Source organism: Hippichthys cyanospilos, chromosome 18, assembly GCF_059441005.1.
Source record: "Hippichthys cyanospilos isolate Australia breed blue-spotted pipefish chromosome 18, RoL_Hcya_1.0, whole genome shotgun sequence".
NCBI classification, from domain to species: domain Eukaryota; kingdom Metazoa; phylum Chordata; class Actinopteri; order Syngnathiformes; family Syngnathidae; genus Hippichthys; species Hippichthys cyanospilos.
Window position 1 is genome coordinate 2,342,548 of NC_142386.1, and position 15,937 is coordinate 2,358,484.

At 45.0% G+C, this 15,937-nt stretch overlaps 1 protein-coding gene across 2 annotated transcripts; it reads right to left on the minus strand.

Moving 5' to 3' along the window:
- Window positions 1-266: 266 nt before the first annotated feature.
- LOC148408419 (short transient receptor potential channel 4-like) lies at window positions 267-15,259 on the minus strand. 2 transcript variants are annotated; one of them, XM_088441360.1, is made up of 16 exons: window positions 14,892-15,259; window positions 13,131-13,362; window positions 12,720-12,938; window positions 10,716-10,856; window positions 9,807-9,983; window positions 9,504-9,704; window positions 6,200-6,536; window positions 5,621-5,760; window positions 5,309-5,509; window positions 5,120-5,241; window positions 4,535-4,730; window positions 4,263-4,457; window positions 3,761-3,802; window positions 3,428-3,517; window positions 2,592-3,105; window positions 267-2,001 (listed from the first exon to the last, which is right to left on the minus strand). In XM_088441360.1, exons 2-15 carry the CDS (start codon window positions 13,287-13,289, stop codon window positions 2,632-2,634), a joined length of 2,694 nt encoding a protein of 897 aa, XP_088297486.1. In that variant the 5' UTR covers window positions 13,290-13,362; window positions 14,892-15,259; the 3' UTR covers window positions 267-2,001; window positions 2,592-2,631. The 2 variants fall into 2 exon arrangements, with proteins under 2 accessions (XP_088297486.1, XP_088297485.1); XM_088441359.1 differs by having other exon boundaries at window positions 267-3,105.
- Between the last annotated feature and the right edge of the window lie 678 nt (window positions 15,260-15,937).

Genomic DNA, 15,937 nt, shown 5'->3' on the forward strand with positions numbered 1-15,937 from the left:
CCAAACAATGGAAGTGGTACCCCAAGGGACTTTGAATCCACTTCAAAATCTTGAACTTGAACATGAATTGGTTTGTCAGCCAATCACAGGGCACGCAGAGACCAACAATCATTCACGCAGCCAATCACACCTAAGGAGAATGCAGTATGTCCAATTCACCTGCCGCGCATGTTTTTGGAGTGTGCGAGGAAGCCGGAGTGCCCGGAGAGAACCCACGCGGGCTCGGGGACAACATGCAAACTCCACACAGGAAGGCCGGAGTCAACTTTGATGCACTTGGTTATTTATTTTTTTCAGTTTTAGACTAAGCTGTAACCTGTGAAAACACTGTAAAAAAAAAGTGGTTAAAAGTAGTAGAAAGTTGATTTATATTGTTCTTTTCTTTTTAATGTTAAAAAAGTTTTAGGTATACCTAAATACTTTTTATCGATAATACTCTTATATATCGTCTTTGCGGCAAGTATGACATATGGTATGTGGTATACTGCTGATAAGAATGTACAATACAGAGTATACTATGTATTTTTTTTTCATCATCAGCTGATTACTTGCACTTTTATTCTTTACTTTTATGGCTTAAAAGGTTCACACTCTTGTGAGCAGGAGTCATCATTAGTTTAAAAACACTACCAAGGAGAAAAATCAAAATGGAGATTTGTTTGTTTGTTTGTTTGTTTAAGTGCACAAGCGTAAGGTTGAAAATTGGATGCTCTCGTCAAAAGAATGAACGAACCATGAATAATGTGACGTGATGAACCTTTTACTTGGCCATCCTTCTATGAGAGCTCCCTCTAGGGGTGAAAATTTGTCAGCGCAGCCATCCGGCATGCCTCCTCCCCCAAAAAGTAAGAAATGCAGAATAGTACGAAAAAAGTAACGCTACATATTTTCAAGAGACTTTAAATAAATCAAATCAAAGTCATACACAGTGATATATCACTCTAAAATGTATTTTTTTTTCTCGAAATAGACATCTTGTTTGGTATATACATGACTTTTTTTCTCAACAATTTTACTTGAATTTTGCTACAATATTTCTTCTTGAAAATACATTTTCATACACTGTTATTTTATTCTTTGTTGATTTTTATTAAAAGACATATTGTAAAAAAATAAAATGTGCAACTTTTGCCTCAAGTATGTGATTTTTTCTCAAGATACTAGATGTTTTTTTTTTGCTAATTCTATTGTTCTTGCTTAAAATACATGCCCAAATGAACAAATGGCTCTGTTGTAGTACTGTTGTTCTCTCTCTTTTTTTACGTACTGTTAAAAATTAAATATGCAACTTTTGCCTCAAGCAGTTGACATTTCTTTACATAGTCTTACGATAAATCACTTTTCTATTCTTTTTTTCTAATTACAGAATATGAACGACCCCAAATTATACATACATGTACAGAGATAAATATGTATGAATATCAAATTAAATGTGATTTTTAAAACATTACTTTCCTGTGGTAATGTGAATTAGTCTGATAACCACCGCACTTTTTTTCTGCTACACAGGTGCAGTGAAAAATATTCCCGACATTTATGATCATGACTTATCACCATTTGAAAACAAATCAACGGTTTGTTGAAAAGTGGAATCAACTTCGATGGCGTTACACTGGGGAAAAAGCGCCCCCTACGGGTCAATGCCCAAAGCTTAGAAACCAGCAGTAACCGTAGGAATCGAATAATTGGTTTCATCGGGGTAAAGTGCCCAAAAAAATAAAATTAAGGCAAAGACTATCAACACCGCCATGCACACTCACACGTAGTCTCGTATACAATTTCTCTCATAACACACGCTCTCACACATGCACTTATAGTCTCAAATTTGTGCACACAAACTCTTTGTCTCTGGCTAACTTTTGGGCTGCCGCTAACGTTTGAAAACACTTGAACGCCTCCCTGAGTCACCGATTAAATCGTCGCTCTTGTTTCCACCCAGCACATTGATCAGTCCCGCCGTGCATGTTGTTGATTGGTTGCTAAGAGAAGTTACTTCCTGACCTGGATCAAGACGGAAAAACAAAACAAAAAGCTTATGCTACACGAATGTGCCAAAAACGTGCCAAAATTCAATAAATAAATGTACCATTCCATAATTAAATCGTCATTAATGGCATTAAATGTTTAAGTAATTAATTGTCATCAATTAAATAAATGTTCCATTAATTAATTGTTTTATTTAACATTTGTTAATTAAATAAAGATTTCATTCATGTATGAAACGTTGAATGACACTTTTCATGCATTAATGACACTTAAATTTAATTATCGAAAGGTACATTTATTTGTTGAATCTTGTTTTTTTTGTTCTGCCATGTTTTTAGGCGCATTACATTACAATTTTTCCAATCAATATGTTGTTTTTCGAGGAATTCAAACGACTTGCACAACCGCATAGCTATTAAGACTCTTCGCTAACATTAGCCTTTTAGCAATAAAGCTAACATTTAACCTTGGGATTAAACTGACAGCGTGGCCGGCCGCACATCTAGACTCAAATGCGTTCATCTGCATTACTTTTGTGTTTTCCTAAACACAAAAGCGTGTGTGAGACAATTGGAAAAGACAATTTCCTGCGTGTCAAAAACTACCACCGCGTCCTCCAGGGTCCACTCGAAGTCCGCTCAAAGTTCAGGCGACGCTCTCGTCTTCTCGCCCCGCCGCACCACCCATGTCGTCAGCGACGCCCGGACCGGCCTCCTCGTCCTCCGCGTCCTCAGCGTCCTCCTCCGCCTCCTCTGATAGCGAGTACATTTCTCTGGAGGGTTCAGTGGGCTGGGCCCGGTGGCGGCAAGTCCCGCGGGGATGGCATTGGCGGAACACGCTAAGGTCGGCCATGTCGGGGGCGGCGCCGTTGGGTAGCCCGTTGAGCGCTTCCGGGCTCCGGCCGGCGGAAGCCACTCGCTGGAGAAGGCGGGCGGCCATCTTGAAGCGGCCGCCTTTGCTTTTGGCGGGAGCGCAGGCGTCCAACTTGAAGGAGGCCTTGGTGTAAGCCAGGGCGGAGTCCGGCGGGCCCATGGCGCCGCCGCCCTGCAGGACCGCCCGCCCCGTCTTCATCATGCCCATCACCTCGTAGCGGAAGCTGGAGATGTCCTGCTTCAGCTCCTGGGACGCAACGCGCACCAAATTCAAGCATTTTGACACAAGAACACAAGAACTGTACCTCTTTTTCAGAACTTGGTCTGGTCGGCAGCCATTTTGTGTGCTTCTTTTTCAAACTATTATTATTGGGGGTGTTTTTGGGAGGGAGAACCTTTTGGGAGGGCTTTTTTTTCAGACTTTGCTTGTCATCACTTTTGTCTAGCACTTGTCTTTCTTTTTTAGTTTAAACACACAAAAAATTGCGCTTATACTTATTCGCCGAGGGACTTAATGATTTGTCTTTGCCGCCACGGGACTTGGCCGCGGAGGGCGGGGTCACGCTCACCTTAAAGTTGTCTTCCGTCAGGCCTTCCTCCGTCTTGGCGTCACGGATCATGGCGGCCACGTAACGTTTCACCAGACTCCTCAGCACCTCCTGCGCGCATCCATCAAAGAGACCATCGGAATCTTTCGAGTTGGGCGCCGCTCGTCTCCGTGGAAACGTCACGGCCCGTTAAACGGGAGAGAAATGGTGAAACCCCCTCCCCCCCCCCGCGGAGGAGCACAAATAGAAGTGCACACCCCACTGAGTGGCGCTATGACTCATCACTAATGTCTTTCAGCAGCAGATGGAAACGCACAAATATAGACACACATGCACAAAAGGGGCGGGGCTTACCTGGTACTGATGGTTCATTCTCAGGTTCTCTGCTGCTCGCTTCTGCGCAGAAGACAAACACATGTTCTCTTTATACTACAGTTCAAAATCAATCAGTAGGATAGTTGCTTTCACTGCAACAATCATTCATAGGATGGCTTGATTAAAATAGTTTTTCACAACTTCCCAACTTGTTCCCAACCGCATGTATCAAAGTTTTGATTTTGACTTGGAACAGCTATTTTACTCACCACTAGGGGGCACGCTCCACCAATAAGGGCAAACAGGGATGTTACTGTTATGTTGGTGCAGGATTCTAACAAACCGAGTGCGTTGAAAATGTCGGGGCTGCCCTTGTTTCTAAACGCGCAGGCGTGATCAGTCTTAAATCAAAACAATTTAGCTTCTAGTTGGAAAAAGACGGTAGATATTGCCAGTACCAGCAGAAATGGGAGGTGCCTTTGAAAAGCACTGAGTTAAAAGTGTTTACGGGTGGCCGGCAAGGTCCCAAAGCCTTCCTCACCCCGAGCGTGCCGATGGTGTCTCGCCGAGCTTGGGCGTGGCCCCGGCACGCTCGGGCCTTGAGCCAGCAGAGCAGGTAGCAGACGGACTTGGGGCTGGGGACGATGTTGAAGGGCGGCGGCAGGGTGGCCCCTTCTTCAAAATAACTCATCCACAGTTTGGTCCGGGCGAATTTCCACTCGATGTCGGCGTGGTCCTGAGCCGTACGAGCGCGCGGGCGGATTAGGGAAAGGCGACGCGGAGCGTCTCGGGGCGCTCGCCGCGATGGCTCACCGCGATGTGCTGGTAGGAGTTGTTCATCATGGCGATGAGCATGTTGAGCAGCACCACCAGGGAGATGATGTTGTACGTGCCGAACATGGTGGCGCCCACAAACTCTGTGAACTGGTGGTCGGCGTCCACGTTGGTCACGTACAGACTGATCAGGCCGAAGATGGACCAGAAGAGGGACTGCAGCGTCTCGAACAGCCTGGATGAGGGAGTCCGGACCTGAGATGAGCTGGAGCGAAGGCTTTGATCGTGATGCTAACGCACCCCAGCATGAAGTTAGCATTTGGGATGAGGTCGCTTTGAAATGAAATCCATGCGATCGGGTGACCATTTTGTGAGGTGATCATGAGATTGTGTCTATGAGGTCCCTAAACCGTGAAGCACTTATGATACTTTGAGGGTAGGAGATTTTCAGTTTAACGCTATGATTTTATAATGGCATCAGGTGATGATTTCGTGATGAAGGAAGGCAGAACATGAGGCCGAGTCTACTGTACGATGAAGTTCTGTTATGGTACCGAAGGAATCATGAGATGCTGAGGTTAAAGCACGGGACTATACACAAGCGGCCGAAGCTTCTGGACTCACGTGGAGAAGGCGTTATTCTGCTCCACGCAGCGGATGCCCTTACACTTGCCCCTCTCGTCCGAGGCTTTGGTTTCGTAGTAGAAGTAGAGCTGGTTCAGGCCATTGGCGAAAGCCAGCAGAACCTGCACGGGGGACATATGTTGCCACTCAAAGAGACCTCGTAACGCTCTCAATCTCCAGCGGTGCTACCAGGCAGTAGATGAAGAGGAACTTGAGGATGTCCAGCAGCATGCGGCCCAGGGAGATCTGCAGGGGTCCCAGGTGGGAGTTGGCCGTGAAGAGCGAGATGAGTCGCAGGGAGCTGAAGATGTTGGCGATGGCGAAGACCGCCTCGGCGACAAGCGTGGGGTGCCACATCTCCCACTGGTTCCTGGGTTTACTGCCGCTGTACTGCATCAAGAAGAAGAAGAAGAAGATTGAGCAGAAGAACCAAAGGAAGATGAAGACAAAGTCGAGTGGGTGGACTGAGACATGTCCACGAGGAGCTCGGCGAGCCCTTGCCTTGGCGTAGGCTACGATTTTGAGGGATATGGTGGCCAGGTACAGAGAGTTCATGACAAAGTCCATCAGATTCCACCAGTCGTGGACGTAGTCCTGAAAACCTCCGTCCCACATTTGCTTGATCTCGGCCCAGATGAAGCCTGCAAATGTGCACGGAACCATGGTCAGTAGGTGGGAAAACCTGGAAGCCACGACTAGGAGACTATAACATTGATTATAACGTGTTTGTCCAATCTGGATATCATAAAGTCAGTTCTTGGAAGTTTGGAGTTCATGATGAGAGCTCAAGACCTTCTGCTATGATCATTTTAGGTCGTGAGATTATGAGGTCATCATGAGGGACTATGAATCCATGATAACATGAGGTTATGAGACAATGAGAGCCAATGAGACTATGGTATGCGATCGAGAGACTTAGTTAATGAAGAAGATTGTGAGGTTGTGACTCGGCAATTTCAACATTGACAGTGCTGCGGCGTTACGTTGCAAGATCATCTTTTTTCATGATCCTTTCAAGGTTTGAGGCAGCGAGGTTGGAGATGGGCACCGTGAGGTTGGGGTTGGGGTCACGAGGCTCACCCAGCACCCAGGGCAGGATCATCCACTCCACGGTGGTGGGCGCCGGGCCCTGACGGTCCTGCTCGGTGGTGACGATGTGCTGCGAGGCGAGCAGCAGCAGGAAGAGGAAGGTCAGGTAGGACGCCGTGTGGCAGATGAACTTGATGAAAGGCTTGCGGATGAACAGCCCGTAGCGGCTCTTGGGGGCCGTCAGGTAGCACAGTGCGAACGCCGGGTACAGGAGCCCGATGAAGACGCACGTCAGGAACTTGCCGGCCCAGTGGCGCCGCCTCCAGCCGGGGAACTCGTCGTACCAGCGCGATGCCAACAGCTGCTGGCAGTTTGGCTGCGCTACAAACTGAAAAGGCGTAGATCAGGAAAACGTGCTCTTTACTGACCCCCGCTGGACTGGAGAAGGAGTGCTATTGTTTTCCCCCAAGACGGAACCATACCACTGTCATTTTACTTAACTTGCTCTTTACTGCCACCTACAGGACTGAAGTGGAACTTTTTTTTATCCGTGTAATTGTGCCTTAGAGTCTAGTGCCCTGCAGCTGTTTACTGCCACCTGCAGGGCTGGAGTAGAACAAGTGAGGCCTGCCACATTGTTTGTGTGTTTTTTTTTTTTAAATCAAACACGTCCGACAGCCATGTTTCAGACCGTTTTGACCTTAGCGGAGGTCTGCGCTTGCCCGCATGACGTTCTTGTTGGAGGTGACACAAGACTGCGATAAACGCGCACAAAAACACTCACGCAAGCACACAATGTGAAACCGAGCCACGAGATCAGAGCCACAAAGCGTCGACCCGCATTGTCGGGTGCCAACTCTGCAGCCCGGTTGCCAAGGCAACAAGGGCTCCCAAATTGTGTGTGTGTCTGCGTGTGTGTGCAGTGACTCACATTTCTAGACGTAAAAATGTCAAAGGAAGAAAAAAGTGGAGAAGGAAAGTGAAAAGCGAATGCAAAATGTCACAGAAGTGCCATTGAAAAGGGCTGAAGCACGCCCACCAGCGCGTCACATGACATATCGGCCCATGAGAGGACATGAGAAAATGAAATTTTGATGATAGGGCGAGGCTGTGAGGTTCTTATTTTAAAGACAACTAAGACGCTATTATGTTATATTTTGGAGGGCACGGTGTTGTGATAATGTGAGGTAACACCGGCTTGCAATAGCGTGAAAAACGACCATATTTTTCAGACTAAAAGCCGCGACTTTTTCCTCATCATTTGAGCCTTGTTACTTACGGTCCACTGCAGCTAATCTGCAGTTGTTTTTTTTTTCTTTGCTAGCCACCAGGAGACAATCCGGTCAAGCAAAAGAGTATATCTGTTATCAAGGTGTCAATTTATGGGACAACAGTGAAATACAGCTGAAAAGATGTCAATCAATGGCTGTGCTCAAAAATACTTTAAAAATATATATTACAAATGTCTGTTGCATAAGATCTTGTATAAAGGTTTAAGACATGTAAATTTGAGAAGTACTTTTGTGTAGTATTTATAAATTTATGATTGTATGTATGAATTATGTGCAATGTGTATCTATGTTCACTAAAATAATCGACTTTGAACTGCTATTTAAATCTGCGGTATTCTGTTAGGTCTTTTGTTGAAAATATCCATCCGTTTTCTATAAATATGTTGAGACTAAACATGCAAGCGTGTTCTGTCTTTCCAGAGAGGAGGTTGCTGTTGGCAGGCGATTCATTAAAAAAAAACAACTTCCAAATACCATCTTTTTGCGTAAATATCTGGCGTGCGGCTTATAGTCCAGTGCGGCTTATACGTGGCATTTTTTTTTGTTCAGCAGCTTATGTATGGGTGCGGTTTATAAAACTGCGAAATACAGTAATTGACCGGCGTGGATGTTTTTACTTGTAAGCCAAAATGCGACCACTCACTGCTACCGATTTTGTTTTTTTTGTCACAAAAGCAAAAACTATTAGCATCAAAATCAAACTTTCTTTTTAAATTAAGTTCCTTCTCTCAGATCCGGGGTCATTCTTGCTGCAACCATCCCGTGCCTTAAAGCCGAAGAAGAAAAGGATCGAAACCAAAGTTTTTAATAAAAAGTCTGCGCTAATAAAAAAGGAAGAGCGCGAGCCGAGTCTGTCCGGGCTTTCCCGCCAAAAAAAAAAAAAATGCGGAGTGAAAATCCGGAGCGGCACGTTGAAAGCAAAGCACAAGTTGATTTCATTTTCCTGTTAGCGCCTCGCTACGCAGCCAAGAAAATTCACTTCCAAGTGAACGCAGTCCCCGGGCTATCCTGCCTGAACGGGCTGCGGTGAAAGCGCAAAAAAAGATAAGCCCGACCCGGGACTCGCCGCGGCAATTTTCCCGCGCGTGACGGTGCGCTCACAAAGATAAGACGTGCACGAAAAGCGCAGATGATCTCGCGGCTGGTGGCCCCGCGGGGGCCTGCCTGGGATCGCTTTCATTTGCATTCCATCGAGTGCAGATGCGAGCGGCGTGAACGTCTTCATCGACGAGCATTTTTCCGCATTTAAGAAGCACAACAACATGCCAAGTTGCCGCTGCGCTTCGTTTATTCGCTTAGCGTGTTGTTCCGTGACGGGAAGTGGGAAAAAAAAAGGTTGGCGGGATTGGCGCTTCTCTTTAGACCCAGATTTCTCACTCAAAGTCGGATTTCTTACTTTAACGTGGGAATTCTCGGTCAGATTTCTCACTTTGTACTTAGATTTCAAACTCAGATTTCTCACTTCAGAATTCAGAAGACAGAATTCTTGCAAACATGAGAATTCTCAGATTTTGCAAGTTAGTTCTCAGTCAGATTTCTCAGTCAGAATTCTGACTTTAAAGTGAGAATTCTGACTGACTTCAAAGTCAGATTTCTCACTTTATTCTCAGTGTCCACATTTTAAAGTCAGAATTCTTGCAAACATGAGAATTCTCAGATTTCACAAGGCAGTTCTCACTCAGATTTCTCAGTCAGAATTCTGACTTTAAAATGAGAATGTTCTCATTTCGTACACAGACTTCAAAGTCAGATTTCTCACTTTATTCACAGTGTCCTCATTTTTAAAGTCAGAATTTTTACAAACATGAGACTTCTCTTCTTTCACTTGAGACAATTGTTGGAATTCTGACTTTAAAGTGAGAATGCCGCCTATCCTCCCAACTTCCACTTTCAAGTCAGAAGTGGTCCTCTTGAAGAAAGAATTCTCAGACCTCCGAGTAAAGTGAGGATTGTAACAGTCAGAATTTCTCCTTTTCTACTTTATGAGTCAAAATTCTAACTCTGTCAGAATCCTCAATCTAAAAATTCTTTCAAATGTGAGGATTCTCACACCTGACTTTTACCTCTTTTTGGTGGTACTTGATGGCCAACTTGAGTCTGGCCAGGTCTCCGTTGCCCTCCTCCTCCAGGAGGTTGAGGTCATCTCTGTAGTTGAGGATCATCTCAAGTTCTCGGGAGCTTCTGGTCTGGTCCAGGAGGTCTTTGGCAAACTCCTTGCACTGCTGGGACAGCTCCTCGTATTCCGACTTGAACTCGTTCTCCACCTGGAAGCGGACGGCCCACCGTCTTTGCCCATCTCGGAACTAAGTTGAACGAAGCTGAGGCGCTTCGTTCGGACACGAGTAGTCGCAACTTGGTTTCCAGACCTTGCTGAGCTCCTGCAGCTCCCAGCTGAGCCTGAAGGCTGTGAGGAAGGGGTCCTCGCTGGACAGGGCGATGAGCGAGGGACTGGACAGCGCCTTGTAGATGTTGAGGCGCGAGCGCGAGTGCCGCAGGCTGTCCACGTCCGAGCTGGACACGCACTCCACGCAGTTGCAGCGCACCTACACACGCGCGCACATTCCACGGCTCGACTTGTGTGTGAATCGTTGCGGCTCCTCGGATTTTATTGACCTTCTTGTACTTTATGGAGCTTCTAATAAGCCTCCCGCGGACAATTGGAGAGAATTAGTGCTCGTGCTAAAACAGCTCAAGCCACGCGTCTGCTGTGACCAATGTTTTGGTGATGTCCACAAGAAATCAACGTATTGCCGTTTTGTCTTCAAAGAAGTGGATTTATGTTGCTTCAAATTAGCGTTTACACAAAACTAAAAGTAGAAGCTGTCTTTGAGTAAACAACTTTTTTTTAGATACTGGTACAAGACTAAGTAAATATTTAACTTTTTTTTTTTTAAAGAAATTGCAACAAAAAGCCTTCAAAATTTTTGTTTTGATGAAATTAATTATTTTTTTGGACGAAAACTGGCGGGTTTTGCGCCGTGTCCCCAAAAAACATTATGAAAATTTCAAACAGAGTGTGAGAAAAATTTGAATTGAAACAAACTACATTTATAACAGAAATGCAGATCAAAATTATTTTAGATTTTGTGTTTCCTCTCTTGTATTTGGTTTAGCAAATAAATGCATAAAATGTCCTCCGATTGTGAAATGAGCATTTTGCGTTTCCATTGGCCCGTTGGAAGCCGGGCGCTCCATCAAGCCGGAGATGCCGGCCCGAAATAAAGCGGAGCCAGACAGGCCCAAACGCCAAACGCCGACCCGAGGGAGGGGCCCACCTCGTGCGGCTGCGGCATGGAAACCCCCTTCAGCACCAGAAGCTTGATGATCTCGTAGTTGTTGGTGTGCGCCGCCAGGATGATGGGCGTAATGTCCGGCGTGAAGTCCGAGAACTGCTTGTCCAATAGGATGGGAGGAACCTGGCGGGGATGTGGAACATCTTATATATATATATATATATATATATATATATATATATATATATATATATATATAATTTGTGCAGGCGTGTGTTTTCTTTGGGGTGGTATTTGGTGTAAAAAGCTAAAGAGCCCCATTTTTTTTTTTTCTGTCTTTCTTCACAAGTGCTGAGCAGGTTCAATAAAGCGGTCATTCCTGCGACACCCGGCAGGAGCACGCGTACGTCTCTTGGCGCTGCCGCAGAGGCACTTAATACGGCGTGAAGGGTTTTATCAGATGGAGCGTGAAATGGGAGAGAGGAGATAAGCTTAATGCATGCGGCAGATAAGAGCGACGGCCGACACGGAGCAAGGACGCCGCAGAGTTGGAGCGCCGCTCGGCTTTCGCGCAACTTTGAAAGTCTCGCGTATAATAAAAAAATAAAATAATCGACGCTAACGTTAGCTACGATAGCCACAAACAATCCAAATGAAAGTGAAGTGTCTCAGCTCCCTCCGTCCATGTTTTCCTTTTTTTTTCTCCTGACCCAATTTAGGGTGGAAATGTTTCCCTCCCAATAAAATTTATGACATCCGGCGGCGCTTTCAAATGGAAAAATTGCTCCGCTACCGAGCACTTAGCAATCGGAGAAGCAAGAAAAGTGCAGGGCGATTAAATCGTAAGTCAAACAGACAAGAAACAAGCGCTGGGGATTCATCACCGAAATTGCCGCGAGTCACTTGTTGCTAGGTAGGATTTGCCGCAAACTGCAAGGAATTTCTTTAAAAAAAAGATGGTTAGGGTTAGGGTTAGCGTTAGCGTCAGGGTCAGGAAAGTCAGGAAATGAATTATTTTCCATCCGAGGTATTAAAAGGCCAAGAAACAAATTGGCAAGACAAAAGATGTGACGGATGTTAGCGTTGGATATGCCGCATTGATCAATCTATTTTTATCACATCTGTTTCATTTCTTGCTGCGCGGTATAAAATTGACCAAAATAAAGATACGCGACAATTTGCACTGTAACACCATTCAGCAATAAGTTAGCTCATGTTCCAATTCATTTGCTCTTAATTTGAAAAGTTCCTCTCATGGCATTAAAAAGCACTAAATTTGGATTTGTTGATGCCTGCATAAATTTAAAATCAGGAAATAATTTACTCTAATTTGAGAACCACTGAGCTATTCAAAGGGTGCACACGCGTGTTTGGCATGCGCAGGAAATGTCGGGGCCGGCAAATCTGACGGTGGACCGACGCCGAGCCATCTCAAAGCGGCTTAAGCTCTCTTTTGTCTCTGAGTTGTGATTCATCGTCCTTCTTTTATTCTGTTCAGGGCCGCAATGCTTCAAAAAGAACATTTCAGCCTGGAATCTTCTGTTGGCCTTCCGCTGACGACGGAGGATTAAGAGATGGAGAAGGTGCGCCAGATAAGAGGAACGCAAGACGTTTTTTTTTTTTTTTAATCATGTCATTAGGTTGTCGGCCGGCAGACATTTTCCCCTCACCGCTTACCAAAAAGAAGACAAAGAACAAGTAGAGACTGTTCTTTCACTGGGAAAAAAAAAGTTTCACCAAAATCACCCATTTGTGACCAAAAAGTGGCGGAATATAATAGAAATATAAAATGACAAAAAAAAAAAAATCACAATCTAATTTTGTAAGAAGTTTCTTCATGTTCCAATCAATTTTCTCAGATTTGAAAAGAATAGTTTTTTGCACAGGATTCCAATAGATTTGCTGATATCTGCAGAAAGCCTGTTGAAATGACAAACACTGCTGTTGTGTTTGGTTGCCCCACTCAAAATTTGGTGACAATCGGGCGCCATCCCCTTGGAGGACCCGAACTGCGCATCCGAACGTCCATTTTTTGATTCGGCTCACCTGCATGCCCCCGCTGGGCTTCTTATGGTTGAGCAGCAGCTCGACGGCGCCCACCACCTCCTTGCGGATGGCGTGCAGCAGGGCGTCGCCCACGTAAACGCCGAAGCTCAGCAGCAGCTCGATGAGCTCCAGGTTCTCGTTCTCGATGGCGATGAGCAGCGCCGTGCGACCCAGCGGGTCGATGCAGTTGATGTTGATCTTGAAGTAGATCTCGGCCTCCTGCCAGGAGAACACGGACGGATGGAGGGAACAGTCAGTAAGTCGCAGTTATATTCTTCAGAGAGGATAAAGAATATACGCCTTTGAGGATTCTTTTATCGTTCCTTTCTTCTACTGGTTCCTGAACCTAAAAGCTGTCAATCGGAGTCCCCCTAAAATCTTAAGTTCTGGTAGGAAGAGTCGAGTCCTCACCTGCAGAGCCTGCTTGACGCTGGCGTAGTCGCCCTTCTCCACCGCGCCAAGGTAGGCCTTCTCCAACGCCGACAGCTCCGACTCGGCCCGCACGATCCTCAGAGGGATGCGGTCGCGATACGACGAGCTGTCCGAGCGCCGGTAGTACAGCTGGGACATGGCCCCGCCCCCGGGCCGCGCCCCAAGCTAAAGCCCGACGCTAACAGACGCAGCCGGGCCGGAGGATGTTGTCCTGAAGACAGAGATGGGATGTGATGGACGGCGTTAGCGGTTGCCTGGCAACTGACACCTAACCTTTTGAATTGAGCTACGGAGCAGGAAGTCAACTAAGTATAACATGATGGATTAAAAAAAAAAAAAAAAGGTTGCTAATTTGTGGGAAGCTTGCGGTTAGAAGCCATCAACATCAAAGCTGAGTGCTGCCTCGTAATCCTTTTTGCACCGCTTCAACAATTGAAATGCTAAGCTAATTACAATTAGCAACGCGAGTAATGATATCAGCGCTAACGGGCCGGCGCTGATCGACAGGCCGGCCCAACCTTCTCCAGACGTAAACACCATTAGCTTGCTAATTGATTGACAGCGGCTGCGGTTGCCTGGCGACCGCACCGAAGAAACAAAGATGCTTCAAGCACTTTTTTTTTTTTTTTTTTTGCCCTCCCCGGTGGCAAAGTGTCCTAACAAGGAAATGTCTCTGAGGGCGATAAACTTAGTAATCAACAAAGTCAAGAAAACAAGCGGGTGCATTGCACTCGCCTTAAAAGGCAACAAAAGTGGCACAGATTTTTTTTTTTTTTTTTTTTGGAACTACCACGGAAGCCTCTTATACTTGTAGCAGGTTCTGTCTTGATATAAACACATCGTTGTCAAAACGCAACAAATCAATTTTCATGATTATTTACACCTAATTGGAAACATTTGGTGCTAGAATTTTTGTGTGTATATATATATTATATATTGTATATATTATATATATATATATATATATATATATATATATATATATATATATATATATATATATATATATATATATATATATATAAATAAAAACAATAAAATATATAAAGACATACAGTATATGTACAAATGTCTATGCACGCATATACATACATATAACGTATATACAATAAAGAATTGATATATATCTACTGTATACATATTAGTAAATGTTTGTGTGCATGCTATGGATCCAATGTGTCTTCAAACAACATGTTTGATCCAGATTTGCACACTAAGATGCAATGTAAACGGTACACGTACAATTTTTCCCTCAGCATAATCATATGAATGTACTTAAGAGATACACACACATGCATACACACACTCAAACTCGCACACACACTCACGCACGGATACAGTAGCGTAATGAAGCAGCATATTACCGCAGTATCTGCAATGTTTCACCCCGCAGCCCCCATCCATTCGTCTGGTTTAAAAGGCGAGTTCAACAAATAATAATGACACTTTACTGGGCTCACTGTGGGATTATGCAAACACACTCTCTCTGTCTCACACACACACACACACACACTGACAGCTGCTGCAGTGGTGGGGAAAAACATACAAGTCATAAAAATGCCAATTATTATTTGTCAAAGTTGCAACGTGCCCGCGTGAACGTGTCACTTTTTTCTTTTTTTTTTTTAATGGTGTGTCATCATGTGAGTAAATTTAACATAATCATCATGACAGGAAGGAGAAGGCTGATCGGGAGCGACAGAGGAGAAAGCGTGAAGAAAAAAAAAAAAAAGCACCTACCTTGTTGATGTTCCACATGGGAACTTCGTGCAGGCAGGAATACAGTTGAGATATATATTTTTTCGCTCTTGTTAATGGAATCCTGGAGGACGCGTTAACTCGGCATCCCTCACGGGCACGTGCCTCTCCTCCACCTCCTCCTCCTCCTCTTCATCGTCGTCATCACGCCGGCGACACTTGGAAGCGAAAACGTCCGCGAACGCCACCGGACCGCCGCGCTCCATCGCCACTCGCTCGCCCAACACTTTGGATCCCGAGCGCCGGCGAGACGCACACCCAAAGGGAGTCGGACGCAGAGCGAGCGAGCGAGCGAGAGAGAGAGACGCAGTCTCCTCCTCAGTTTCTCCAAGTGCGCCTGCCGGCCCGCGGCCACCTGTTGGCAGGCTCCAGTCAAACAAATATGCCCCCCTCGGAAAGAGTAAACCTGTAGCGCGCGGCCCACTCTCCTACAAATATCTTTAAAAAAATGGTAGATCTAAAACTGTATCCTTTAACAAACCAACAAAAGAAAGAAGCGATATACAACTATTTTTTTGCAGCATCTCTCTAGGTTACAGCTTAGTCCAAAACTGAAAAAAATAAAATACTATGTGCATCAAAGTGCCTGAATTAAAAAAAATGCCAGTCTTTATTTTATTGTTAATACATTTCACATGGCAAAAACAAAGCCCCCCCCCCAACACACACACACACACACATTTTTGAGAAGGACTGCTTTAGGGCAAACACTTCAAATCCCTAATCAAATTTGGATTGGAATTCTTATCCATGTATAAGTTTAAAATAAAAGAAATACAGTATTGTGAAAACCCACCAACATTGTTTGATATTTGCATATCCCTTCCAATATTTGGACTTTTTCTTTTTTTGTCGTTTTCTTCCACATCATTCTGTCAGAATTTTAGCCAAGGGATTACGCACTCCTCCTAGCGTTATACCTAAGTGATCGCGCCATTCAGAACTTGGACTTGATGTCACCATCTAGGTGAAATTTCAGCTCCCTCGTGTCTTTTATGCATTGCCTTTGATGCAAAATGCCTTTCAAG